The 25,982-nt window shown below is 49.9% G+C and overlaps 5 protein-coding genes across 5 annotated transcripts; 2 read left to right on the top strand and 3 right to left on the bottom strand.

Moving 5' to 3' along the window:
- Positions 1 to 1,250: 1,250 nt before the first annotated feature.
- UV8b_04422 (uncharacterized protein) lies at positions 1,251 to 4,815 on the bottom strand (the record flags this gene model as incomplete). The annotated part of the gene is made up of 4 exons (XM_043141920.1): positions 1,251 to 1,338; positions 1,749 to 1,918; positions 2,153 to 4,230; positions 4,347 to 4,815. The coding sequence occupies 4 exons, from the start codon at positions 4,813 to 4,815 to the stop codon at positions 1,251 to 1,253; spliced, it is 2,805 nt and encodes a 934-aa protein (XP_042997854.1).
- An 849-nt stretch (positions 4,816 to 5,664) lies between these two features.
- On the top strand, positions 5,665 to 6,737 carry UV8b_04421 (uncharacterized protein; the record flags this gene model as incomplete). The annotated part of the gene is made up of 3 exons (XM_043141919.1): positions 5,665 to 5,668; positions 5,757 to 5,866; positions 6,012 to 6,737. 3 exons carry the CDS (start codon positions 5,665 to 5,667, stop codon positions 6,735 to 6,737), a joined length of 840 nt encoding a protein of 279 aa, XP_042997853.1.
- A 496-nt stretch (positions 6,738 to 7,233) lies between these two features.
- Positions 7,234 to 8,251, bottom strand: UV8b_04420 (uncharacterized protein; the record flags this gene model as incomplete). The annotated part of the gene is made up of 3 exons (XM_043141918.1): positions 7,234 to 7,437; positions 7,524 to 7,776; positions 7,941 to 8,251. The coding sequence occupies 3 exons, from the start codon at positions 8,249 to 8,251 to the stop codon at positions 7,234 to 7,236; spliced, it is 768 nt and encodes a 255-aa protein (XP_042997852.1).
- Positions 8,252 to 11,163: 2,912 nt separating this feature from the next.
- UV8b_04419 (uncharacterized protein) lies at positions 11,164 to 12,149 on the bottom strand (the record flags this gene model as incomplete). Its single annotated transcript, XM_043141917.1, has 3 exons — positions 11,164 to 11,396; positions 11,526 to 11,864; positions 11,948 to 12,149. 3 exons carry the CDS (start codon positions 12,147 to 12,149, stop codon positions 11,164 to 11,166), a joined length of 774 nt encoding a protein of 257 aa, XP_042997851.1.
- Positions 12,150 to 13,612: 1,463 nt separating this feature from the next.
- Positions 13,613 to 15,072, top strand: UV8b_04418 (uncharacterized protein; the record flags this gene model as incomplete). The annotated part of the gene is made up of 3 exons (XM_043141916.1): positions 13,613 to 13,849; positions 13,951 to 14,185; positions 14,354 to 15,072. The coding sequence occupies 3 exons, from the start codon at positions 13,613 to 13,615 to the stop codon at positions 15,070 to 15,072; spliced, it is 1,191 nt and encodes a 396-aa protein (XP_042997850.1).
- Between the last annotated feature and the right edge of the window lie 10,910 nt (positions 15,073 to 25,982).

Raw genomic sequence — 25,982 nt, 5'->3', positions numbered from 1 at the left:
CGCAGAGGAAGACGGACTGCCACTTCCACAGAAGCGTCGGCGCCTTCTAGCGTGGCACTCACTGTTGTGCCCACCACCCACCGGTCAAGGGAGCCTTCAGACACCCCCCTCCCCACAGCCCCTTGGAGTCACACCCCCTCCCCCACCCGCCCACTGCTGCAACAGCCGTCGTCGGATCCCCGACTTGTGCAGAATCACAGTTTTGCGCATTGTATTGTCGTGCGTCTTTGCCAGCATCGCGGCCAGGCCAATGGCAGAAGAAGAAGAAATTCGTACAGCAAAGAAGACGCTGCAGAGAAATCCCCTGGGAGGAGCGGGGACTCGTGTATCAAAGAAACAAAGACGGAACGACAAGAAAAGAAAAGAAAAGACAAGAAAGGAAAAGAAAGCCACTGAGACCGGGGCAGTTTAGCCACCGGGGGAACACGTGCACGAATCCGGAGCACGTGCAAAGGCAGAGAGAGAGCTTGGCTGGCGCCGCCGCCGAGCTTACGCAACGCAGCGCACTGCCAAAACTCGCTCGATAAAGGTACGCATGTACATATATAACCATCGTAACTCGTCTTGTGAATTTTCTTTGGTAAACTCGTCGTCTCGTGCATTGTCCATTGTCCTCGTCCTTTCTCTCTTCCCAAACAACTGCTGTGGGTTTACTTGGCGCACGCTCCGGTGGCCGAGGCCAGCAAAACCCCCCAACCGGGTGGTTTTCCGACGCGCAGCCCCCAAGCGCCGCCACTGGGCTCGAGCGGCAACCAAGCCACGCTAAGCTTCATGCGGTCTAAGCATCCGGCACCGCGTCGCTTAATGCCACCCCCCCCCCCCCCCCCCCCCGCCTCCCCGGGGGAGTTCTACGCCGCCCAAAAACGCTTGGCGTCTGGTGTTATCCGCACCGTACTGTGTTTCTACTGTCGTTCGGATCCCGCCCAAGGATGCGGGCGGCAAAGAGCGCGACGGACCCATCCAGCACGTCATTTGGAGACGATTCAGAAAGGACGGGTAACCAAGAGCGCAGGCAAATATCTCGCTGCCCGTAGGCAAGTAGGGAAAGGTTGCCTCGTCAAAAACCACCGGGTACGCCAGACTTCTGATGGACAGTGCCGCACATTTTCTTTTTCAACATACATATATATATATACATATATATATACATATATATATACATATATATATACATATATATATACATATATCCGGGAGCCAGCGCCTATCAACCGAGTGGGTGTCGACACGGTATAAAAACACATCCCGTGTTACAGGCGGCTTTCTAGGCCCGAAAAGTTACCGTCTGCCGCCCAGTGCGAGTCGGGCCAGACTATCCTGATAGCCTCCCATATGTGACTATGTTTCATGTAAATCGTCAGCCAGGTTTCCAGTCTCATCAGCGGTCGAATGCATGCCCATATCCCGAGTGGGCGAGCATGTAAAAATGGCCGAGAGCTGCGGTCGAAATCGACGCATGTTAAACGACATGTTACAGAGTCTCCGCAGAGTATGCAGCGGCTTCCTCTTCTTTCATTTTCTTTTTCTTTGTTTTTCTTTTTTGTTTTTCTTCTTCTTTATTTTTCTTTTTCCTTTTGAAACTTTTTTTTTTCCTTCTTCTTTAAAAGCAAACCATATATATAGTCAAGAGCCAAAGAATCAAAGGGGGGAGGGGGGAACGAATAAAGAGGAAACACAGAAAACAGAAAAAAAAAAAAAAAAAAAAAAAAAAAAAAAAACAGAGTACACACAGTAGAGGCTCGTCTTACCTGACATGAATAATCTGCAGGCCGTCCTTCACCTCTTGCGGCAGATCCTTGACATCCTTGCGATTCTGCGCGGGAAGCAAGACGGTCTTGACGCCGGCACGAAGAGCCCCAATCAGCTTCTCTGTGATGCCACCAACGGCGGTCACTCGGCCACGAAGGGAAATTTCGCCCTAAAGCGGGCCATGCCGTGTTAGTCGACTGGTTATATTGGCCACACCCACCCGGCCCTGCACGCCGTCTAATACGTGCGCGAGCCATCATTTCCGTGCAATGTGGTGGGCGGGATGCAGCAACAAGGCAAGACAAGGCAGGGAAAAAGCGTGGGAGCTGCTCGTAACAGGAACATAGGATACAAAAAAAAAAAAAAAAAAAGAAAAAAGAAAGAGAGACAGAGGGAAACGCACCGTCATGGCCATGGTTGGCGGCACGGGCTTGCCGGAAAACAGCGAAATCAGAGCAATGGCCTGCCCAATGCCGCTGCTGGGCCCGTCCTTGGGTACGGCCCCCGAAGGGCAGTGCACGTGGATGCTGCGATCCTTCATTATGTCTGTCGTGGGCTCGGCCGTAAGCCCCAGCTCGTAAGCGTGCGCCTTGACCCAGGTCAGAGCGACCTCGACGCTCTCCTTGAGCACGTCGCCCAGCTTGCCCGTCAGCTGAACCCTGCCGTTGCCCGGCATGTCTGCCACCTCGATGAACAGGATGCTGCCGTTGCCGCCCATGCTGTACGCCACCAAGCCGGTGACGATGCCCGGCCGGCTGCTCTTCTCGGCAATCTCTTCCTCAAACTTCTCGATGCCGAGGATGCTTTCCACGTCGTCCACCGTCAGGACGGACCTGTAGCTTTCGACGCGTCCCCCGTCTCTGGCCTCGGCAAACTCGACCGCCTTGGCCCGGCACACGGAGCCAATCTCCCGTTCCAGGTTGCGGACCCCCGACTCACGGGTGTACGATTCGATAATCTTGCCCACGACATCCTGGTTGAAGGTGACTTGCGCTTCGGCCAGCCCGTTGGCTCGGATTTGCTTCGGCACGAGATGCTGCATGGCAATGTGTCGCTTCTCCAGCGTGGTGTAGCCCGGCAGATGGATCATCTCCATTCGATCCAGAAGAGGCGCCGGGATGGTGTCCAGGTTGTTGGCGGTGGCGATGAAGAGAATCCTCGAGAGGTCTATCGGCATGCCCACGTAGTGGTCCTGGAACGTGTGGTTCTGCTCCGGGTCCAGCACCTCGAGCATTGCCGCCGAGGGGTCCCCGTGCACGCTTGCCATGCCAATCTTGTCCATCTCGTCGAGCAGGAAGACCGGGTTGGCGACGCCCACCTTTCGCAAGCCTTGCACGATGAGTCCGGGCATGGCGGCGACGTACGTCCTGCGGTGGCCCCGAATTTCCGCCTCGTCCCTGACGCCTCCGAGGGAGATGCGGTGAAACTTGCGGCCCAGGGCCGTCGCTATCGACTTTGCCAAGCTGGTCTTGCCAACGCCGGGCGGTCCGATGAGAAGCATGATGGGCGACTTGCCCACCGCCATCATCTTGGACTGGAGCATCTGCACTTTCGCGCCGTGTTCCGGGCTGCTTGCCGCGTCATCTGCTGGCGGTTGCCCATTGTTGCCGTTGTCGACGGCATGGGCCGCGGCGGCGCTGCTTTCCGCCTCTGCCTTTCGAATCTGCTCCTCCACGTCGTCGTTCAGGGATTGCTTCAGGCGAAGAACGGCGAGGTACTCGATTAATCGTTTCTTCACCTTGTCGAGGCCGTAGTGATCGTCATCGAGTTGTTTGCGTGCCTTTGTCAAGGTATCCGGTCCCAGCCTGTCCTCGGTCATGGCCGACCATGGGATCTCGGACAGCGTTTCCAGCCAGTTCCGGGTGACCTGGTATTCCTGGTTCATGGGCATCATCTTCTGAAGTCTCCTGAGCTCTCTGTCCACTGCCTTGGCGACGTCGGGCGGCAGTTGGGCCCTTTGCAGCTTCTTCTTGAGCTCATCCATCTCTCCCGCCTCTTGCTCGTCGCCTTGATCGTTGCCGGCCGGCATTTGACCCGACAGCGGCAAAAAGTTCATTCCTGGGATCGGTAGCCCAACACCGTTGCGCTTGCTTGGGTTGTCGTTGAGCCCGTCAATGATTTTCACGGGAACGGACGTAAACGTCGTGATCTTGAAGTTGTTCTTTATGCCCCCAACTTGTCGTTCCAGCAGCTCCAGCACCTTGGTAATTCTGACCTTGACATCTAGCGACGCGAGGACCCCGAGTTTCTCCTCATGGGATGCTTCGACAAGGTTGGACATGAAATCAGCCAGGAGGCCGGCCTCCTTGATCTCCCTTCTCATGATGAGCAGCTCGAGTCGCTTCGTAACACCGGGAGACAAAGTCGGCCCGCCTTTGGTGCGAGGCAGAAGCGAGGAAATGCGCAGGATCGTGACGAGTTCCCGAGATTGGGCTTTCAAGAGCCCGAAGAGGTCTTGGAGTTGCTTATCAGCAACGTCAACTTGATGTTTGGCGCACCTGTTAGCAGTCTGACAGTCCGATCGAGACGGGAAAATATACATCCAGCCGATGTAAGCTGCAACACCGGTGGAACTGGCTCCCCGCTGACGGACTCACTTTCATCGCTGTAGTACGTCACCCTGCCCTGGAAAAAGGGCCGGTCGCGCACGACGTTGTCTACCCGGACTCGCGACGTGCCCTCTACCCGAAGAGCGAACTCGCCTGCGCCGCGACCATCGATGCCGATGATCTTGGCGGCAACGCCGAAGCCGAATATATCGGACTTGTTGGCGTTTCCGGGATTCACCTCGTCAAGCTGCGATGCATCAATCTCCTCCCCATTGTTGATGAGCAGTTGGCCAGCAGGGCCCACGAAAGGTGACGACAGGGGGACGCAGGCGATGGGTATGGCGTCGATGCGGCCGTCAGGGCCTCTCGCCGCGGCTTGTTCGTAGACGTGTGCAAGGAGCGCCGGGATATCCGGTCGGCTCGAGTTGACGGAGATGCGCTGGATCAGGCCAGGAAGCAGGACGGATGCCCTCGCAAGCGGGATGATTGGGAGCGTGGCAGTCCGTGATCTGCCCATGACGCGGCTGGATGCTGCCTTCCCTGCTGCTTTCGTTCTTTTCGCCTCTGGCGCTGGATGGGAGATTGGGGAAGCCGGCGCGTCGGCTGTGCTGCAACGACAAAGGTGGCGGATGCTTGGATGTAGTGGTGAGGGACCAGCAACACGGTGCTCGAGATGGCCAGGCCCTCCTAGATTAGATGGACAGCCTGAAAAGGGGGCGCCGCGTGTTCGTTGTTGATCCGACCTGTCCTGTGCAAAAGGGCGCAAAAGCCTGCACCGTGAGGGATCTCGACATATATCCGATGACGAGAGAGGGAGTTTGCAAAAGTCGAGGAGAATCGGCCGATAGATGTTGTCGAATGAAAATGTCAGATGACGAAATCTTTCGCGGCTTGACGGTTGGGTTGCGCAGGTGTGTTTGTGCTTCTTTCATGCCGAGGCCCGGAAGGCGTGAGCCAGCCACGCCACATCCTCAAGGTACCTCCTACCTACCTGCCTGGTACGGAGCACTTGCTACATAAAACCCCGTTCATAAAGCAGTTATCGCTGAACGGATGTGTGGCGTCACGTTTTAGTGCAACAGCAGTACTCCCGTACCGACTGCAGAGTCGAGTTCCCTTTCCTCTGCATCTCTTGTGCCCAGGACCGAGGTATCGGTACCTCGTCCCAAGTCGACCGCTCGGCGCTGACGCGGGGCTCAGGCCCGCCCACCAGACTCCACCAGCTCCACTCAAAAAAATCATTAAGCACCTGAAGCCGTCGGTAAAGCACCACAGTAAACGTCGCGCTTCAGACGCGTCTCCCCTCCCCTGCGTCTTGAATCCCTTCTTCATTTCTCGCATAAACCTGCCGTGACCACAGGCTACCATGTGTATGTCGAAAAAAAAAAATATGCTCCTCTCTTCCAGCTAAATGAAATCAAAGGAAAAGCTCAAAAACAGTATTGACCCCTGCGGCAGCAGCATACGCGGGATACCACAAGACGGGTTACGGCGCCCAAGGCGGCGATGACTCGGGCGGCTTCTTCGCTGGGGGCTCACAACAAGGCAGTCAAGGTGCCAGTGGAAAGGTTCGGTCCCCAAGTTCCGTGCCATGGGAGCAGAAGGCGAGAAAAACCAAGAAAAGAAGAAGAAGAAGAAGAAGAGAAAAGACGCTGCTGCCAACGGCCGACTCCGACTTTCAAACACTAACCGTCCGTCCGTCCTGTCCAACAGGCGTACCAAGATGAATCCCTCCGCCCCGTCACCATAAAGCAGATTCTCGAGGCGGAGGAGGCCTTTGCCGGAGCCGACTTCAAAATCGACGGCGTCGCAGTCACCCAAATCACCTTTGTCGGGCAAATACGCAGCGTCAACCCGCAGCCGACCAACATCACCCTCAAGATCGACGACGGCACCGGCCAGATCGAGGTCAAGAAGTGGATCGACGTCGACAAGCAGGACGACTCCAACGTCGAGTACGAGCACGACGCCCACGTCCGCGTCTGGGGCCGCCTCAAGTCCTTTTCCAACAAGCGCCACGTCGGCGCCCACGTCATTCGCCCCGTGGCCGACTTCAACGAGGTCAACTACCACTTGCTCGAGGCCACGTACGTGCATTTGTTCTTCGCGCGCGGTCCTCTGGGCCAGAGCGGGGCGGCGGGTGCAAACGGAGACAGCATGTTCGTGGATGGCGCCGGCCCCGGCCCCGGCCCCGGCCCCGGCGGTGCGAATGACGGCCAGATGCCCAGCAAGCTGTCTGGCTGCTCGGCCGTTGCCAAGAAGATGTTCAACTTTATGAATAGTGCTCCCGGTGGGAATGAGGGCTTTCACCTAAACATCATCACCAAGTCGGCAAGCATGACGGTGCGAGAAGTCTTGACGGGGGCAGATGAGCTGCTGGGCCAAGGCCTGATTTACACGACGGTCGATGATGAGACGTGGGCTATTCTGGAATACTGAACCTTTTGAACCAGTTTGAACCAGTCACTTGCTCGTGATGGTGACGATGTATGACGAACAATGAGTTTTATGCGAGACTACGATCCGATGCCTGAATCTGCTCAAGAACTGGACTCTCGTCGGAACCCAGGGCCCATGTTTTTTTTTACCGGGCTATGACAGCACGTGCTACCTCTATGCTTGTTCATTTAAAGATGGGACATCAGCATGCAACAATGTGAAAACAAAAGACTTTTCTCTCTTCCTGTCTTTGTTATGATTTTTTTTACTTCTTTATTGTTTCTCTGTCAAACACTGCAGAGTCGAACCTGTCTTCTTTATAGTCAAACTGGAGTTCCGAGTCCCACCCCATCTGCCAAATAACGATTCTTTATGTCGTGACGTTCCAAACATACAAGGGAGCGGACTTGATCAAATAAAAAAAATAAAAAAAAAAGACGGCAAATCACACACACCCCCGATCCACTAAACTAGGTCATAAAAGTGCGTCCCAGTCTCACTCCTTATCGGTTCCTAGGTCGGCGACGGAAGTGCTCGACTTGTCATTCTGGGGTTCTCGAACCATACAGTACAGGCGAATCGGACGAGGACCGCGAGTGAGGACAATCTCCTTCTTGATCTCGAATCCGAACTTGGCGTAAAACTTGTTGTTGCGCACGTGGGATGACTCTAAATATATAGCTCGGTTGTCCTCATCGGCCTGTAACCCCCGAGGAAGAGCACTTGGTCAATCCAACCTGCGGCACGGCGTCTCTACTGTTCAGAGCATCGCATTTCGCTTCTTACCTTGTATATCATGTGGTCCAGTAGCTTTGTGGCATAGCCTCTGCCCCTGGCGCTGGCTTTGGTACCAATGTAGCCGAGATAGTAACAATCGTCGGTACGATTGCCCATTATCTCGGCCTTGGTATCATGCAGGATGGGGAAGACCTCGTCAAAGAACCGCTTTCGACCCTCGCGTGGCAGCAGATACCACAGACGCCAAATCCCGCTCCAAAGGGTAGCGATCCAGTCATCATTAGTGGTTCCGGGCGGCATCCTAGTTGAAGCGGAAGAAAAAAAAAGAAAAAAAAAGCCAATATCAGCAATGAGATGAGATACCTAGGTCGCCGATTCCAAAAAAAAAAAAAAAAAAAAAAAAAAAAAAGGGGGGGGGGGGGGGGGGGGGGGTCAATGGTGGCAACAGCCGGACCTCGAACGTACCACAACGCGACAGCATCATAATCCGGCCCAATTGAGGTGGCAACGCCTCTGAGCTTGTACGATGCATACGAGTATTTCATCAGCCGGACATGGAGCTTCCAAAGCTTCTCAGAGGACCAAGAAGCCGCGCCATCAACGCCCAAGAGGTACAGGGACAGAGGGTCAGTTGCAAAACTGTGTGCGAGAGCGAGGCCGGCATCGTGGCAGTCACTCATGTGGAGTTCGCGAACTTGAGAGCCCCAGGAGGAGGGGATCAAGGACAAATGAATGTCGGATTCAAGGTGATTTTCGACATGGTTGACCTGCGCCATGTTGGAGGGCGTTTATGCTTACTGCTAGCTACATTGTTAGAACAACCGAGAAAAAGAGGCGCCATTGCCAAGCAAGCAAGGTCGGTAAAGGGAGTAAGGTCTACCCAGCTCTCGGGGTCAGAGCAGATAGGAAGGCGTATGGAAGCACAAAAAGGTTGGCACCCAGTCACCAAGTAGAGTGAAGGAAACGGTGGACACTGGTTGTTCGTCTTTTTGGGCTCTTTCCTTCTTTGGAAAGCTTCTGAGTTACATTTTGCAAACTGTCGCCCAGTCACTAGTTATGATGCCAGCAGAGTATCGTTCGCGACGAGTCATGCCCGGCCAGATGACGCGGACCTGGGGGGGGGGGCGGGTGTGAGGCGGCTTCAGACGAAGATGTTGGAAGAGACAAAAAGACTTGTATTAAGTGGTTCTGGTCTTGTTTTTGCAGCTTCTGTTATTTTGTCCGTCTGGGTTTTTATCACTTGGGTGCGTTGGGAGGGAAGACCCAACGGCACTGGATGGTGAGGGCTCACACGAGACGATAGGAGAGCTACCAGCGTGACGGAGCGAGGTGAAGGTTGGAGTGTGAAGACGAGGACCGGGATGGAAGAGGATAAGAGGATAAGCTGTGCCTTTTGTTCGGCCGGCGGTTCTTATCGAGTGGTTCCGCTAGGGGGTTCCTCTTCGGGGGAGAGTTGGGGGGGGGTGGCGGCCTGTGGAAGATCAACAAGGTGAGACGCCAACCTGGAAGGCGCAACGCAATCGTGGGTCCAACCTTCCGGACCACGGACGACAGGACGGACGACTGAGCCTGGCGCATATTACATGCGACGTTCCTGCTGGGGGGGGGGGCGCCAAGGTCCAACAAGCCCGAGTACGGAGGACGGAGTACGAGAGTAGGAGGTCAACTAGGTACGTACCTAGGTACCTACCTCGTAGGTGAGGGAGGCGCCTTCCCGATGCGCTTATTCAGAGCACGGCAGTCCGCATCCGGAGGCAAGCACCGCCAAGTGAAACGTCCCTTGCCGTGTTGGTCAGAAGAGATGGCCACTTCTTTTTTCGGGCACGATCACGAGGGGATGATGCGGCGCCAGCCTTTGGCTTGTTACCACCAGACTAATGGCTGGCGGCTGGCTGAGCACGAGGCGCTGGGGAGTCCTAGTCCTGGCTATCATTGATGGCCGGGGGTGAGATATCCCGCCGCCAAGCACAACTGCCGCCCGCCGTCATGGTTGCCCATTGCCCAGTCCAAATAGTCCCGAATGGATTGATTGCATTGATTGCATGTGAGATCTGGCGGCACCAGCCGCAGCCTAGGAAGGCGTCCTCTTATCTCCCCGAGGTGGTGATGAAAGCCGAGGCGGTCACGTCGGTCACGTCGGTCAGGTCAGGTCAGGTCAGCGTGCTCGGTTCCAAGGCTGCCAAGGCTGCCTGCCTGCCTGCCTGCCTGCCTGCCTGCCTGCCTGTCAATATGACCAAGACACGCAGCGAACCTAATTCCAAAGAGGTCACTGCAGCAGCGGTTGCTCCAGTCTGTTGCAGGCAGGCCAGCTTCAAGCCCTGAGAAGGCTGCTGGGTGTCTCCAGAGCAATTGATGTCATTTGACGGATGACAGCACGGCAAGACAACCCGCGTCGAACCGCTGAGACGGAGCGGAGCAGCCAGCCCAGCGGCCAACGGTCTGGTTGGTCCCGCTAGTCCCCGCTGTATTGCAGCCCTCGCAGGAAGGACGGGGGGGGGAGGAAGGGGAGGGGAGGCGGCCAAGGCCCGGGCTGGGCGGGGGCCACGGGCTCCAGCTGCGGCGGTGTCGTGGCGCGCTGAACGGCGGGCCCCAGGGCTTTGCCTCCGCTTCCGTGGCTTCGAGCAGCGCTTCCGCTGGTCACGAGCCGCGCCCGACCGTGTTGGGTGTTGTACCGCGTGTGTATGCGTGTGTATGCGTGTGCGTGTGCGTGTATATGTGTGCGTGTATATGTGTGCGTGTAAATGTGGTGTGTGTGCGGTGTGTGTGTGTGTGACTTGCTCGGCCGTCACAGACGACGTGTTGTTTCCTTGGCTCACTACTCCGTAGATCGATTTTGTACAACCCTGCACGGGCTGCAGAAGCAAACTCGTGCTGGCTGCTCATTTGCCTCATTGGATCAAGCCAAGGGCAATCAGCAGGGTCCGAGTGCACAAGCGTCGCGAGTGAACACAACCCAGCATCAATAGTGACGAGGTGGTTGGCATGCTGATGGTGATGGGCCTTGCTTGGCACCAAACATAACATTTGTCTTGTTGGGTCGGCCAGTCAGTCACGACTTGACTTGGTGTCTCCTCTTCTTTTCCTTTTCCTTCTTCTTCTTCTTTTTCCTCTCTCTTCTCTTCTCTTCCTTGCCATCCCAATCCCATGTCATGTCATTCTTGGCCGGGACGCGGGAGGCCGTCTGGTCTGCAATGATAAGGCAATGGAAAAAAGGTGACTGCTAGGCTTGCTCGTAATCAAGAAACAAGGATTCGAGGATAGATAACGCGAACACTTCTGCTCCGACGCCCCCACGCCCCCCCCCCCCCCCCCCCCCCCAAACAAGCCTCCGACCGGTGCTCCAGATGCCTTCTGTCTCTGCCCGCAGATAGATGCTGCAGGTCCGTCTCCGACTTTGTAGTGGTCGCCGGCATGTCCATTCCTCCCTGCCCCAATGCAACGCTGGCAGAATTTTGCATTGCATCGCGCATAGACCTACACCGACCTCAATTTTCAACTTCATCATGGCTTCTCCGCATTAGGGGCCAGGGCAACACCACATCGCCGTGCGATAAAGGTCCATGTGGCCCATCAAACAATGGCAGAGTCATTCCGGCTCCTTCACCCATGGCGTCATCGCGTCAAAGGTCTACAGATCCATCCTATATTTCCACGGCCCGAGTCAGCCCCAAAATCGGAGGCGTTTAATTTACATGCGCCGAATTTGCTGCTCGTCGGTGTACTTTTCGAGACCAGAGTCAAGGTTCTCCCACCACTCAAACAGCATCGAGTGGCAGATGAGCTTGAACCACGGTGTAAACTTCAGGGACGGGTCTTGGAAGAGTTTCTTGAGCTCATCGGCGCCCACATATTGAGTAGCCTGGACTTCATTCCGGTTGATGTCGAGGTCGACCTCAGTTTTGATGAAGAGGATGTAATCGACTGCATGCATCTGTTAGGGACCCAAGTATCCGCCGTCATGGCCATCCTCCGCAAAGCCCCGGTCCTCTGCAGGGAAAAACGGAAGAAAAAAAAATAAAAATTGGGACATCAAGTGCTACATGAACCTACTTTCGTGTTCTCCCCATTGGCCGTCACTGGGAGCCTTGTAGTGGATCCGTGTGAGGAATCGAAACTTTTCAAGGGGGACCTGCTGCTTCTTGATGCCGAGTTCGTGTTCCAGCTTGCGCTGGGCGGCTCGCTTGACGCCCTCAACGGCGTCTGGCAGCGTCGAGCCAGTCTCACCCGAAACCGCGAGCGGGTGCGAGCAGCATGTGTTGGTCCACATGTCGGGGAAAGTGATCTTCTCCGAGGCACGCTGCTGCAGAAGCAGTTCGTTCTTGCTGTTGAACAGAAAGACGGAAAAGGCTCGGTGCAGCAATCCCTTGTCGATGTTGGACATCAAATGGCCTACGGAAGCAGAGATGGGAAAGAGTAAGCAGAGCCTTGCCGTATCATGTTTCTGCGTCTTGTCCGCCAAATTGCCTTCTTACAGAGCTTCTTGCTAGCCTTGCCAACAGGCACATCGTTGTCATCGAGCACGATGCAGACCTCATCCATCAGCCGAATCTGCTCCTCATCGTGACCGGAAAGAGCCTCCGAGCTGGTGTCGATGTCGGGGAACAGGCGAAGGATGGTGTCGGCCGTCATTGGCTGAGGCCGAGTCTCGGTGAGGGTGACGGTTGTGCTCGACATTTTTTTTTGGCTTGCAAGTCTGTTGCAAATTCTGGAAATGCAGGCCTACACTTTTATCTTCAACAGTCGTGATGGTCTGTCGACTTGGGGAATGCCTTGGCGAATGCAAGTCCGAGTCAGCATGTCGCGACGAGATGGCGGGCAGGTTTCAATTAGACTGCCCCTTTTCCGCCACAAAGTAAACCTGATGTAGGAGGTAGGTAGGTATTTGATGCTTACATGCGCCAAATGGGTGGCACATGGTGGGGCTCGCCTGGTTTTTACTTTTCTCTTCTTTTTTTTTTTAAATGGAAGGAGCCCACCGGCTGAATTACCTAATGTAAGTTTTCCTTTCCGCCAAGTACCTTTAACCTGGAACGCAGGAGGCATAGTATGTAGGTACCTTACCTAATCTAAATTGCATTTACCGAGGGCGAAATACAAGACACGATGCTTGACGGAGATGAGGTTTCCTGACCCCAAAGTTGTCGGAAAACACTTGCATCGGAATGGTTCAGTTTAATCCCTCCAAAGAAAAGTTACGCAAGCAATACTAGCGTTCTAGAGCTTGATTCAGGTTGAGGTATACTTGATTCCCACCGTGTTAAATGTTGGCTTGAAGGGTTCGCGACAGCCGAATAGAAAGAATGGAGAGCTCTGTCGGCGAATCAACACTGGCCATCCCCCTTTTTCTCCAGAAATGGAAAGCAAGTCGACGCCATGGGATGGCGATTCGAATCAAACACACAATCAAGATTGGGATTACAGTCGCTTGGGCCATTCTAATAGCCGATGAGAATGGCGATGATCAGAATGTACTCCGCTGGGAGCATAAAACACCTAATTAGGCCAGTGATATTGACGCCGAATACCCCGGAAAAGGCGGTGAGACAGTTGATAGCATCTTCGGCATCATCAAGGAGAGCGGCATTATCGAATCTAGCGGCCACATTAGACATTGACGGCGGCATAGCATCAACGCGGCGCCAATATTATGGCACTGGTATCATTTCCCCATGGATCAAATGGTCCTGTTGGCCATCGCTTGTTGCTGGGAAATTAAATTAAGAATTGAACAAGACGTAACAAGTCAACCAGTGCTGCTTACTCAGCAAAAGCCGCTCCACTCCAAACTTGCGTTACTTGGTGACTGCAACCTACGGAGTACGGAGTCATCATGGCTGACATTTCCCCGACTGGCATTCCCCGGCTGACATTCCCCGGCTGACATCCCCCGAATGCCCAGCTTTCGTCACTGGCCCTGCCTGCATCATCGAGCCAACATCGTCAGCCATCCTGCAGTTGCTGTTGCTGCCTTTGATTCCGCCATTACCCGATTGCCGCTTTCCAGCGCGAACCCCGTGCGGACGTGCGGACGTGCGGACGTGCGAGCCTGCTCCTACAGACGCTTTCCGGGGCACGAAAATCGGCCCGTGGTTGGCTTTTAGTCTCGACTCGGGGCAGCCCGCTCTCCGCGCACCGCCATGCCTCCGAGAATCGAAGCCAAGGAGGTTGAGACATACTGGAACATCTTTTCCGACAGGACGGGTGGCGGCCAATTCCTCAGCGGCGAACAAGCGGCCCCCGTGCTGAAGAACAGCGGTCTGCGAGACGACCAGCTGGAGCGCGTGTGGGATTTGGCCGACGTGGACAACGATGGCAATCTCGATTTCGAGGAGTTCTGCGTGGCCATGCGAGTCATCTTTGACATTTTGAACGGGGTATGTGGCCTTGGGTCCCGCGCGCCAACCCGTCGAATCACGGCCCGAGTGGTGCAGTGCATCCCGAGACTGACGTTGGTCATGTCCAATTCGTTGCGCAGGAGTACGCCGACGTGCCCAAGACACTGCCGGACTGGCTGGTGCCCGAGTCAAAGGCCCATTTGGTCCAGGCGACTCGCGCCATTGCCGGCAAGCAGCCTCAGTTCGAACGAGTCGAGGACGATTCGGATGATTTGGGTCTCAAGGATGGGTTTGACTGGTACATGAAGCCCCAAGACAAGAGCAAGTACGAGCAGATTTACCAGGAGAACCGGGACATGCGCGGCGAGGTATCATGTTAGTGGACGGCCCGTCCCTCTCTATCTTTCTCTCTCTCTCTCTCTCCTCTCTCTCTCTCTCTCCTCTCTCTCTCCTCTCCCTCTCCCCCCCCCGCCCCTCGTTGTGTGTTTCTCTTGGCATCTGGTTCCTCGTTTTTTTTTTCTTTCTTTCTCACCTCGACTTCAGTCACTGCTTTAGAGGAGCTCTACGAATCACTCGACGTCCCCGACACGGATGTTCGCTCCGCCTGGAATCTTGTGAATCCGTCGGCCGGCTCAACCATCAACAAGGACGCCTGTCTTGCGTTGCTCCACATTCTCAACTACCGTCACCAAGGCTTCCGCATCCCCCGCTCCATACCCGCGTCCCTGCGATCAAGCTTCGAGCGCAACCAGATAGACTATCAGGTCGACAACCAACGGACAGGCGCCGCGTCAAGGTGGGCCGCCAAAGCCGACGATTCCACAAGCACCGGGCGCAAGACCAAGTTTGGCGAGCAGTACCTCACCCGCCTAGGCAGGAGCGGGTTCAAGACTGGCGGCACCGACTTTGCTACCGAAAAAACAGAAGACTGGGAGGAGGTGCGGCTGACTCGGCAGCTGGCCGACCTGGACGCCAGGATCCAAAGGGTCGAGGAACTGGCCGAGCAGCGAAAGGGGGGCAAGCGAGATTCCAAGCCTGCCCTCGTGAAGCGAGAGCTGACCCAGCTGCTCGACTACAAGCGCAAGGAGCTGAGAGACCTGGAGGAAGGCAGGGGAAAGAGCGCTGCCGGGTCAAGCCTGAAGAGCGTGTCGGAGGATCTACAAACGGTGCGGGAGCAGGTGCAAGGCCTCGAGTCGCATCTGAGCTCGAGGCAAGCGGTTCTGGATGATTTGCGGAGGCAAATTGACGCTGAGAAGGTATAAGAAGGGATCACGGCGGCAGCCGTCTCGACGACAGGGGCACCATGTCGAACTCAAGGCGACAGGCTGGGAATATGCGTAGTGAGAAGATGGGTCGTTTTGAACACGGCCTCTTGACGACATGTTGCTCCAGTCCCTGAAGCTATTCTTGGAAAGCAAGGGCGGTGCGTCCCGAAGCACGTCGTTTTGGGGTGAAGCCGAGCGGACGCAACGTGGAGGCAGTATTTGTGGGTTAAACCTCTCTGGCGGACAAGATGCAGACGCCAAAGATGAAGGGAGAAATGGAGCATAGCTTATGGTGACTATAGAAGAGAGTTGGGCCACGGGAACACGCCGCCCGTTTTTTTTTCTTCTTCTTTCTTTGCGACGGCGCTGGCTGCTGGCTGGCTTTCTTGCTTTCTTTTTTCTTTTTCTTTTTCTTTTTCTTTTTCTTTTTCTTTTTCTTTTTCTTTTTCTTTTTCTTTTTCTTTTTCTTTTTCTTTTTCTTTTTCTTTTTCTTTTTCTTTTCTTTTTTGCCATTTCTTTCAGGCACCGTCGGAGCGAAATAGTACCTACGTCTCGGCGGCCAAAGTAAGTCGACGCCTTTCGGCTGCACGACGCTTTTCTTTTCCATGTGATGAAGTGTCAGGAAGCAGGGAGAGAAAGCGGTATATTGTCAAGGGTTGACCTGACCTATCTCAACAGTACTCAGGTCACCAGCTATTTATAGTGGGCACGGGGGTAACCCTAAGGGGCTACTATTCCCTCGGTTATATATGCCACATTCGTATCCGGACATTCCCGACACATATGATGATCCACCGGTATCCCCGCCGACACACCCCCCCAGGATATACTTTATCGAGCATATCCTGCTATATAGCCAATTCCTATATAAAATAAGATAGCAAATAGAACCATAGAAGTCATTATACCATAGCAAGAAGAGTAGTAGAGGTGCTATTATTAAAAACAACCCTTAGGGGTAAAAAAATGCCCCTATTCGCATATATCGTTATGAGGAACGTAAAAGACAATAGAAAATAACAATAAACCACAAAATTCAGGTCTACGTAGGAAAACATATGCGGCTGTTGAAACGCATCTTCTTAATCTATTTGGTGAGGCTTTTCATTATCCTCTTTATAAGGCATTTCCTTAATATTACAACGAATATCGTGAGACTGCCCAATATCGCGGGAGCCTTTTAATACTATTAGCCCCAGCTAACGGTAGAAGGTTTCGAATTTCTAGCCTATTAGGGGCTTAGTAAAACCGTTAGCGATTATATTACCTATAGGAACCTACGTAATATCAATAGAGCCTTTCTAGACTTTTTGCCGCAACCAGTGATAATGAATATTAATGTGACGGAGCCGGGTTACAAGTTTAAAAAACTTTTTTTTTAACAGGCGAATAGTCTAGATGTTATCGCACTGAATAATAGGGATATCTTATACTAAATAAAGCCTAACTTCCTTATAGAGCCTGCGGAACGCGATAACCTCTTTCGCGGTGTATAAAATCGCTAGTAATTCAGCCTTTATAGATGATGTTATCACTATATCCTATTGACCAGCTTTATATATAATCGGGCCACTAAATAGCTTAATTATATATCCTTATGAGTTGCATTGGGATGTAATATCGTTAGTAAAGGATGTATCTGAATATGCCTGCATTTCTGGGTTATCGGCACTGAATTTAATAGCAGTATTCTTCCATATATAGCTATAGTTAAAGGCCTTTCTTACTGCGCGCAAATGGTCTGGACTAGGATTTTGAAGGAAGCGGGAAAGCTGCGATCCGATATAGCCTAGTTTAGGCCTAGTAATTATGATCGGATACACTAATAATCCTACTATTGATTAGTATCGCTAGGTATTATTGGGTTTAGCCGTTCTATTATACTTCTTAAGTCTCGCGGCATTTAATAGGTGCTTAGGGGGTTCCTTTCCGTCAAAGGAGGTGAGGTTATATTTAATTGCGAGCTTATCGAAGTACGCCCTTTAGGTAAGCTATAGCTTCCCTTCCGTACGGTCGTGAATAACCTTAATAGCTAGGAACTAATATAGCTCGCTAAGGTCCTTAATCTTAAAAGCGCCTATTAGCACTGTCGGAATCGCTGTCGCAAGGTGCCCAATTGGGCACATTGCGACGGATGTGCCGCGCATACCCGATGCGCACGATGTGGCCACTTTGGCCCCTTTTGCCCCTTTACCCCTGAGCCCGGTAGGGCACGCGGGCAGCCCGGCCCGACTGCGCCGATGCACGTGACAGCGGCACGCACAAAAAGGCCATATCGTGTAATTACCCTCTTTTGCTTCCTTTCTTTCCTTTTAGATAGTTAGTTATAATCAAAGAAGTAATTATACCTTTAACCGGTGACCTCACGGTACTTGATACCACGCGCGCGACCCTACGGATAACTGGGTACCCTGAGTTTATATCAATACTGATCAGTGGTGATAACCACCACTTATAGGATAATTACATCCCGCAAAGAACGGTGCATCACAGATTAGCAAGATATTGATTTCGAAGAGGCAGTTAAGCTTTTTTAGCTATACTAACCAGAGGGAGAACGATTTATGATCTCTCCTTCCCCTCGTCTATTACGAGGAAGAAACTTACGCTAAATATCACAATCTTTAAAGATACCCTCAGCATTTAGGAAGAACGATTTATGACCTCTTCCTATTCTTTCTTTTTTTTACTACTACGGTAAAAGCCCTTTCGAATCTTGCACTCCTTGCAAGAGTAAATCCTATACTCCTTGCAATATATCCCCCCCCCCCCCCCTTCTTCAAACCCTTATCTCAACACTATAGCCTTATCATTATTAACATCACAACAACCACGAGAGCTACCTAAGAGGATATAACGGTTTGCCTTACTCTTTGACGATAATTAGACTAACGCTATAGAGCCTGTCGACCCTAATAATGCTACGAATGTATAGCTACACAACCGTATCGCCTTCCTTATAGATACCTATAAGGAAAACACCCACCTGGATGATAATCTTTAGGAATAATTCCGCGAGGATTATAGCGAGTGGAATGAGGCCCTATTCCGCCGTATTAACGCTCAGGTTTTACGGCAATTCCGCTCAATATTACGGGAACGCGGCGTATATATTGGAGTATCGGGTTCCCTAATAATACTAACCCTATTTGAATGCCTTTAATAATAATAGAATCCATAATGGCCTCAAGAGGAAGTAACCCGGCAATTTGCTTGCAATGTATTCCTATCCCGGCTTAACCCTACTAGGGAAGCCTTACTACCCATCGGTAATACCGAGCAAGAGATGCAAAGGCTTCAAAATACGCCCTTATATACATGCATAAGGCCCTTATTATTATTATTATGAGCCCCTATAATAGTTATGCGAATACCCTCACTAAGGCTCGCGTTACGGCTCTTATAAGCCCTATTAACGCTAAGGGAATTCGCAATACTAATGGCACGATTATAGTCATAATAACCTATTGTCCCCCCCTCTATATCGAAGAAGTATTATGCCTTTGCGCTTGCCCCTATTGAAGAAGAAGAAGATAGGGGCCGGTCCTAATAACTAAAAGGGAAGACGCCTATTTACAATAGGCCGCTATTCGAAATAAGGGAAAAATCCCGCCATCAACAATAATATATAACGGCCGATGATTATAGCCTATAAGACCGATCCGATAAAATATATCGCTCTAGGGATTATACCCCTAGTAGGGCTAGCCGAGGCGGCTATCTTAATGCCTTTCGAGGTTATAGCATGCCCAATAGAGACCGAGTTATAGGCCCTAATGATGTGCTTCCTTCAATAGAGGACCCTAATAATACCCACTAAACCAACGCCGCCGCCCGTGATACTAGATATCGGGCCTAAACGCCTCATCCGATAATGCCAAAAATAGGCACGGCACCTGGCCCTTCCCGTTAATATCGGACTACCTAGGCCGATGAATGGACCGTCTTGACGGGAGGACTGGTAAACCTAGACCGACCCGGGTTATGGGATGAACCAGCTAGAGATCCCACTAGCCTACCGCAAGGCTACCGGCAAGCTGTTCCGGAATACCCTCCGGAATACCCCTAAGGTTATACCCGAAAAGCCTATATAGAGGCCGGGTTTGACTAAGAAGATCATACCTGAACCGGGTTTAATGATGTGTCGAAGAAGATATCTGACCTTTTATGCAGCTATCGTACAGAGGATAGATATAGCGGCAAAATGGATGATTTCCTTATACCAAAGGTTATATCTTTTAAGAGTAAGTGCCGCCTGCTAGGATTACCCGATAATGCATTCGCTAGAGCCTTCCAAATCATGCTTATTAGTGATGCGGAGACTTATTACTTTGATAATATTGAACGTATTTGCGATACCCTTACTTTTGACGATATGGTCCGCAAAGTTAAGAACTATTTCGAAAATAAGAGCATAGAGCAATTCTATTTGCACTGTTAGAATAGAATAACGCTCTAATCAACTATCGCGAAATATCCTAATAAGTCAAAGCTAGAATGCCTTAATATCCTATTGGAAGAACTTTAATGCCTATATCGTGGTCTTTTTCCCCCTTTTACAGCTGATATAGAGCTTTATCGGTAAGTGCTTAATGCTGTAAGGGATACCCCTGAGTGTAGCTAGGCCTTGTATCGTTATGCCCCTATATTCGAAGGCCTCGCCGCTGACCTATGGCGATCCCTTTCTATCTACGAGACTACCCATATGACTTAATAGCATTATTTCCTTCAATAATAGCCCTAATAACATTAGGATGTTGAAGATATTGATGACAATATGGCGCTGTTCACAGACCGTAAATATGGTCAATCTAACGATCGGCATTAATGCCCTTAACGCCGATTCGGCTCACAATAGCAGTATTAACGGCAATAATAGAATCGCGCCTTTCTAGCTAGGCCCCGTTAAAGAAGATGCTTCGTTTGCAATAAATTAGGATGTTGGTTATCTAATTATACTGATAAAGAGCAATAAGAATTAAAGGTATAATAGCTAAAGAACCGCTCCAACCGGACCGTTCCTAATGATAAGAAATTCCGCGTTTTCCTATAGGAATACGAAGGGACCGCCGACTAAGCTCTTGAAGATGCCGATTTTAATGATATCGTTAAAGATATTGAAGTCATGATGGCAGGGGTTATATATTGGGATATAGAGGATGCTGTCGCACTATAATTTACAGCCACTCAGTATTTCTTAGCCCCTACGTAAATAGAACCGCCACCTTCTTTATCTATCGAGATATTGCAAGCCTTACAAGATGAATTATGCCGATATGCCTTCCTATAAATTGATCCCTTCCGAATGCCCTTACTAGACTGTAATTCTGTCTTTCTAGAAGAAGAATGCTATGGTGACTATACCTTCTGCGGAATCTTATTGGATACCGGCGCTTCCGGCCTATTAATAGCAGGCCTAGGTTAAGTAAAGGCCCTGATGAGATTAATAAAGACTTTGACTATTGAGATAACTGATAAGAAGCATACGGTGAACTTCGGCGTAGGCTCCGCCACCTCTTCCGGCATACTAAATGTCCCGATGATATTCGGTAATATCCCCTTCTATATTCTTAATAGCGGCACCCCCTTCCTATATTTTATTATAGATATAGATAGGATAGGCGTGAAGCTTGACAATATTGATAACCTATTAATCCAAGGGGATATTAAGGTCCCAATTATCAGGAAATGGGGATATCTATGGTGGACTCTTAATGCTATAGATACTGCAGCCTTCTATTTATCATTATAGGAAATCCGTTAGCTTTATTATCGATTCGGGCACCCCTCTATTAATAGGCTCACTAAATTGCTTTAGTGGGCTGGATATGATGATGATATTGACCGTAATATTATCGAGAAGATTACCCATATGTGCTATTAATACTAGATGAACGCAAAGGCACCTAGCCGATTTAAATTCACGCTTAAGGATGACGATATTAGCTAATTCAACTATGAAATTATCGTCGATATCCTTTATATTGATAATCGGCCGGTATTACATATTATGGATGCCGCGATAAGCTTCTAGGCAGCTAGATTCCTTGATCTATAAAGGCAGAAGGCCTATGATGTTTGGAATGCCCTTAAGGAATGCTAGATTGATACCTACTTTAGCCTACCGGATTGGATAGTCTACGATGCCGGACTAAACTTTGCTTCTACCGAATTCCGTTATAATGCCCGGCTTTTATCTATTAATATGGATGAAATTCCTATAGAAGCCTATAATAGTATTGGCAAGGTCGAAAGATATTATGCCCCGTTACGCCGAGCCTATACTATTATTGATAACGAAGTAGGCGACCTAATAACAAAGGAATAGAAATTACAGCTTGCTGTAAAGGCTGTCAATAATTCCGCTGGACCTAACGGTCTAGTGCTTATGTTATTGGTCTTTAGGGTATATCTTTAACTAACGGACGATTCACCCCCTAGCTTATTAGTATTATAACGTGCCCTGACGTTACGAAAGGCTACTAATAAAGCTAGGAAATGCCTCGCTAAGCGATAAGTTCACGATGCCCTCGCCTAATAGAACGGCCCAAATACACGGCCTATCTACTGACTACCCCTATAGTTAGATGTGCGGGTATAGAGAGAAAAAGGTGGATGGTATAGGCCGTACCGGCTTATCAGCCTTAATAGTGAGACTTGCATTATATAGATGCCATATGGCCCGGTTAAGTTCCGGTCCACAGTCGTTAAGCTATATAACTACGACCCCGACCGTGATACTAATCCCGGTACGGATGATCCTAAAGATATCGTCTATGCCGAAGGCCCGGCCTGCCCCGGCAGGCTAGAAGTTAGGGTACCGGCTGCACCCGTACCTCTAGCCATAATAATACCTGCAGCCGTGATATATCCGTTACCAGCTACTGGCTCTAATTAAGCCAGGCCACTATTACTATTACTAGCAAGGGTGGTATCCGATGTTATAATCAATAAGGACCAAGAAGAAGCTCTCGTCAATACTATAGCTTCTAATACCGTTATTAATGTCTCTTTCCTAACTATAAAAGAGTAAGCCGACCTGTAGCTTACTAGCTAATTACGCCAGGAAGGGAAGATTATAACCCCTAGAGCCCCTTTCGAATAGTCTGACCGTACAGAGATAGAAGCATTATAGGCCCGCGATATATTCCGATTCGTCACCTTTAATATCGGTTAATATAGAGCCTAACGCCTGTTCAACTCACGTATAGTACGAGAAATTAAAGGCAAAGGCATAGATACCCCATATGAGAAGTCTAGGCTTATTATATAGGGTCATAGTAATAACGAAAAGCGATTAATATTAACTCAATCCCCTATAATTTAATGGGCGAGTCAACGGCTACTAATATTAATAGCCCTATTACTATAACGTTCTCACGGCTTATTTCTCTAGATACGTGATATTATACAGGCTTACGTACAGTCATCCACCACCCTCAATAGATCGATTATCGCTAAGCTACCCAAATAAATAGCCCACTAATACCTAGATAATACTATTATGGAAGTGGTGAAGCTACTGTATGGAATAGCTGAGGCAGGCACCCACTAGTGGGCGACGTACTTCCGGCACCATCGTAAGAAGTTGGGCATAACTATATCGACTTACGACCCCTATTTGCTAATATCTGCCGGCAATAACGTTCCTGACTGTACTAACGCCCCTGACCGTACTAATGCTCCTAATTATACCGGCGATACTAGCATATACTTTGGTATTGTAGGTATATAGACTAATGATACCCTCGGCTTAAGTGACGATGCCTTCTTCTAATGGGAGGAATTAGAGCTTACTAAGGCAGGCTTCAACGCTAAGCCCAAGACGAGGCTATCGCCAACTATACCCCTGATATTCAATAGATGCATACTAACGGCTAACAATAACGGTATAACCTTATGCCAGAAAGGGCAAAATAAGAAGATTACGACTATCGATAAAAATGCGCCTATAGCCTAGCGTAATTATATCGAATAACGCGCTTGTAGCGCTTACGTGGCTATAGTCTGCCAGCCTGAGGCCTCTTTTGACCTATCTATCGCAGCACAATAATAGCAACCTGACCATAACGATATCGCGAGGTTGAATAAGCGCCTTCAATAGCAGCGCGATAACCAGGATCGTGGCTTATAGTATATCAATTTGGCCCTTACTACAGCTAAGATCTTTATATTTATTGACGGATCCTTTGCTAATAATAAAGATTTAAGCTCCCAGATTGGTTACGTGATTGTGCTAGGGAATAAGGCAGATACTGCAAATAACGCCTTCCAGTTGACCGGTAATATTATTACTTATAGCTCTACAAAGAGCAAGCGGGTAACGCGTAGCGTACTCGCTTCGGAGCTGTATAGTATGGTGCAAGGGGTCGATATCGCCTATGCGATAGGCACGACCCTCAATATGATTACCAGCAGGCTAGGATTACTAAAGATCCCTACGGTTATATATATAGATTCGTTTTTATTATACGAATGCCTTATCAAGCTAGGCACTACCAAGGAAAAGAGGCTTATGATAGATATTATAGCCTTACGATAGTCATACGAGCGCCGGGAGATATATAAGATCCGCTAGATTAATAGGAACGATAATCTCGCTAATGCAATAACTAAGGGAACGCCTAATAAAGCCCTTAAGACCTTCGTTAACCACAATAAGGCTGTAATACGTATGGAAGGGTGGGTAAAGAGGCCGGTCAATATCTAACTACATTTAGGAGATATTGGTGATATCATGGGTGGCAAATATGTGGATTTTCCTATGTTCAATGTTGTGTGCATTTGTTGCTTTTACTGTGTTTACTGCTGCCCCTTTTTACCCCTTGTTTCGGCTGCGATATTCAACATACCGGCTGTACGGTATGATCCTGTACAAGCCGGCCGCGCGGCGCGACAGCGTTATCGGCGGCATAACCTGCCGAGACCGCGCCGCACTTTCTTTTCTATATATGCGCCTTACATCCTAGCGATTCCGATGTTTGCTTCTATAAAAAGAGAAGCTGCCAGTATCGGAATCGCTGTCGCAAGGTGCCCAATTGGGCACATTGCGACGGATGTGCCGCGCACACCCGATGCGCACGATGTGGCCACTTTGGCCCCTTTTGCCCCTTTACCCCTGAGCCCGGTAGGGCACGCGGGCAGCCCGGCCCGACTGCGCCGATGCACGTGACAGCGGCACGCACAAAAAGGCCATATCGTGTAATTACCCTCTTTTGCTTCCTTTCTTTCCTTTTAGATAGTCAGTCATAATCAAAGAAGTAATCATACCTTTGACCGGTGACCTCACGGTACTTGATACCACGCGCGCGACCCTACGGATAACTGGGTACCCCGAGTTTATATCAACAAGCACAGCGTAAAATAACTTAAATGCCTCTGCCTGTAATTTGTAATATAGGACGACCAGGTTATCCATATAGAAGAATACGATAAAGGCATCGTTAATAAAGATATAGGGGTCCTTATAGACCTATATAAAGCCCCTTTCTATTAGGAATCGTGATAGCTCCTTAAACTATAGTAATGGCGACCTTTGAAGCCTATAGAGGGCACGCAATAGCTTAATATACGAATAACTATCGTAAAATCTATTAGGCTGCTTGCAATAGACCGTCTTATTAAATGGCATATTTAGGAAGGCTGTGACGAAGTCGTATTAGTGCGTATCTAGGTTAAAGTAATACGTTAGGGCCATTAGGAGGCGAAAAGTGCGTGCCGCGAGCGCGGTAGCCTAGGTATTACGAAGGTCGAAAGGTTGTTAATTACCACGAATATATAATCGGGCCTTATAATTGGTGAGGAAGCTATCTTGGTCCTATTTATAGGCGAATACCCACTTTAAGTCTAATGGCTTAATCTTAGGGTCTATAGATAAATCATTCCGACGAATAATATACCTAATCTCCCTATTGGTGATCTTGCCGTATTCTTCTTTAGCAGCAGCGATAAATTCCTCGCGCTTAGGATGCTTTTAAAGCTCTCTTTATATTGCCGGCTCCTTAGGCATATTCGTGATATAAGGGGCTTCCATTATAGCTAACGGCTTTATTATAGCTGCTATAAAGACCTTATGATCCTTCCTTTTAATATTATCAACCCTAATATAGAATATATTATCGAGGGGAGGTATCGGCTTAGTCTGATCGTCCGGTTCAGGCGAAAATAGCAGTAATAGAAGTAATGCTTGAGCGATCGACTCTTTAGGGTAGTCTATAACCTTCAAGTTAATAGCAGTAGGTTAAGGGGTATTATTAATAGCCTTAATCGCATTAATTAGCATAGTGCCTTAATCGATAGCTTTATCTATACCCTATTTAGGGGCAACCTCGTTAGTAAAGGGGTTCTCAATTAGATTCCCCGACGCAATAAGCTCGAAGTTATTAATAATAGGGGTTTCCTTAATGTTACTAATAAAGGTGTTAAGGTCCTCCCTCTATTTAGCTGGTATCGGTAACTAGTCTTTATTTTTGTAGAAGATCGTCTTATTAAATATAATATAGCTCGAGTTGAACTAATAGCTTCTCTTTAATAAAGGCACCTAAATCAGGTATTGGGTTGTAGAGATATATCCTGCTAAATAGCCGATATGAGCCCTCTGATTGAGCTTTGGACTGGCGCGTAATATCCTATCCCTCGTCATTATATAGGCCTTATATCTATAAGCGCGAAGGTGGTGAATATAAGGGCGTATATCTTCCGGTAGATGTCCTTAGGCAGGCTGATTCTATTGAAGCTAAAGTTAAAGGATTTAAAGTAGCGATTTCTAATTATCGTGAGATGATTTCTAAGGCATACAATTTAATAGATATACTGCTGCTTCTGCCGTAATAGGCTATAATTCCTTAGGAAATCCTACTTAAGTGCTTAAAAGTAATATCTTCGTTTTTAATACCCCCCTAGAACGT

Source organism: Ustilaginoidea virens, chromosome 3 (genome assembly GCF_000687475.1).
Source record: "Ustilaginoidea virens chromosome 3, complete sequence".
Lineage (NCBI taxonomy): Eukaryota > Fungi > Ascomycota > Sordariomycetes > Hypocreales > Clavicipitaceae > Ustilaginoidea > Ustilaginoidea virens.
This window is presented reverse-complemented; position numbering and strand designations above follow the sequence as displayed.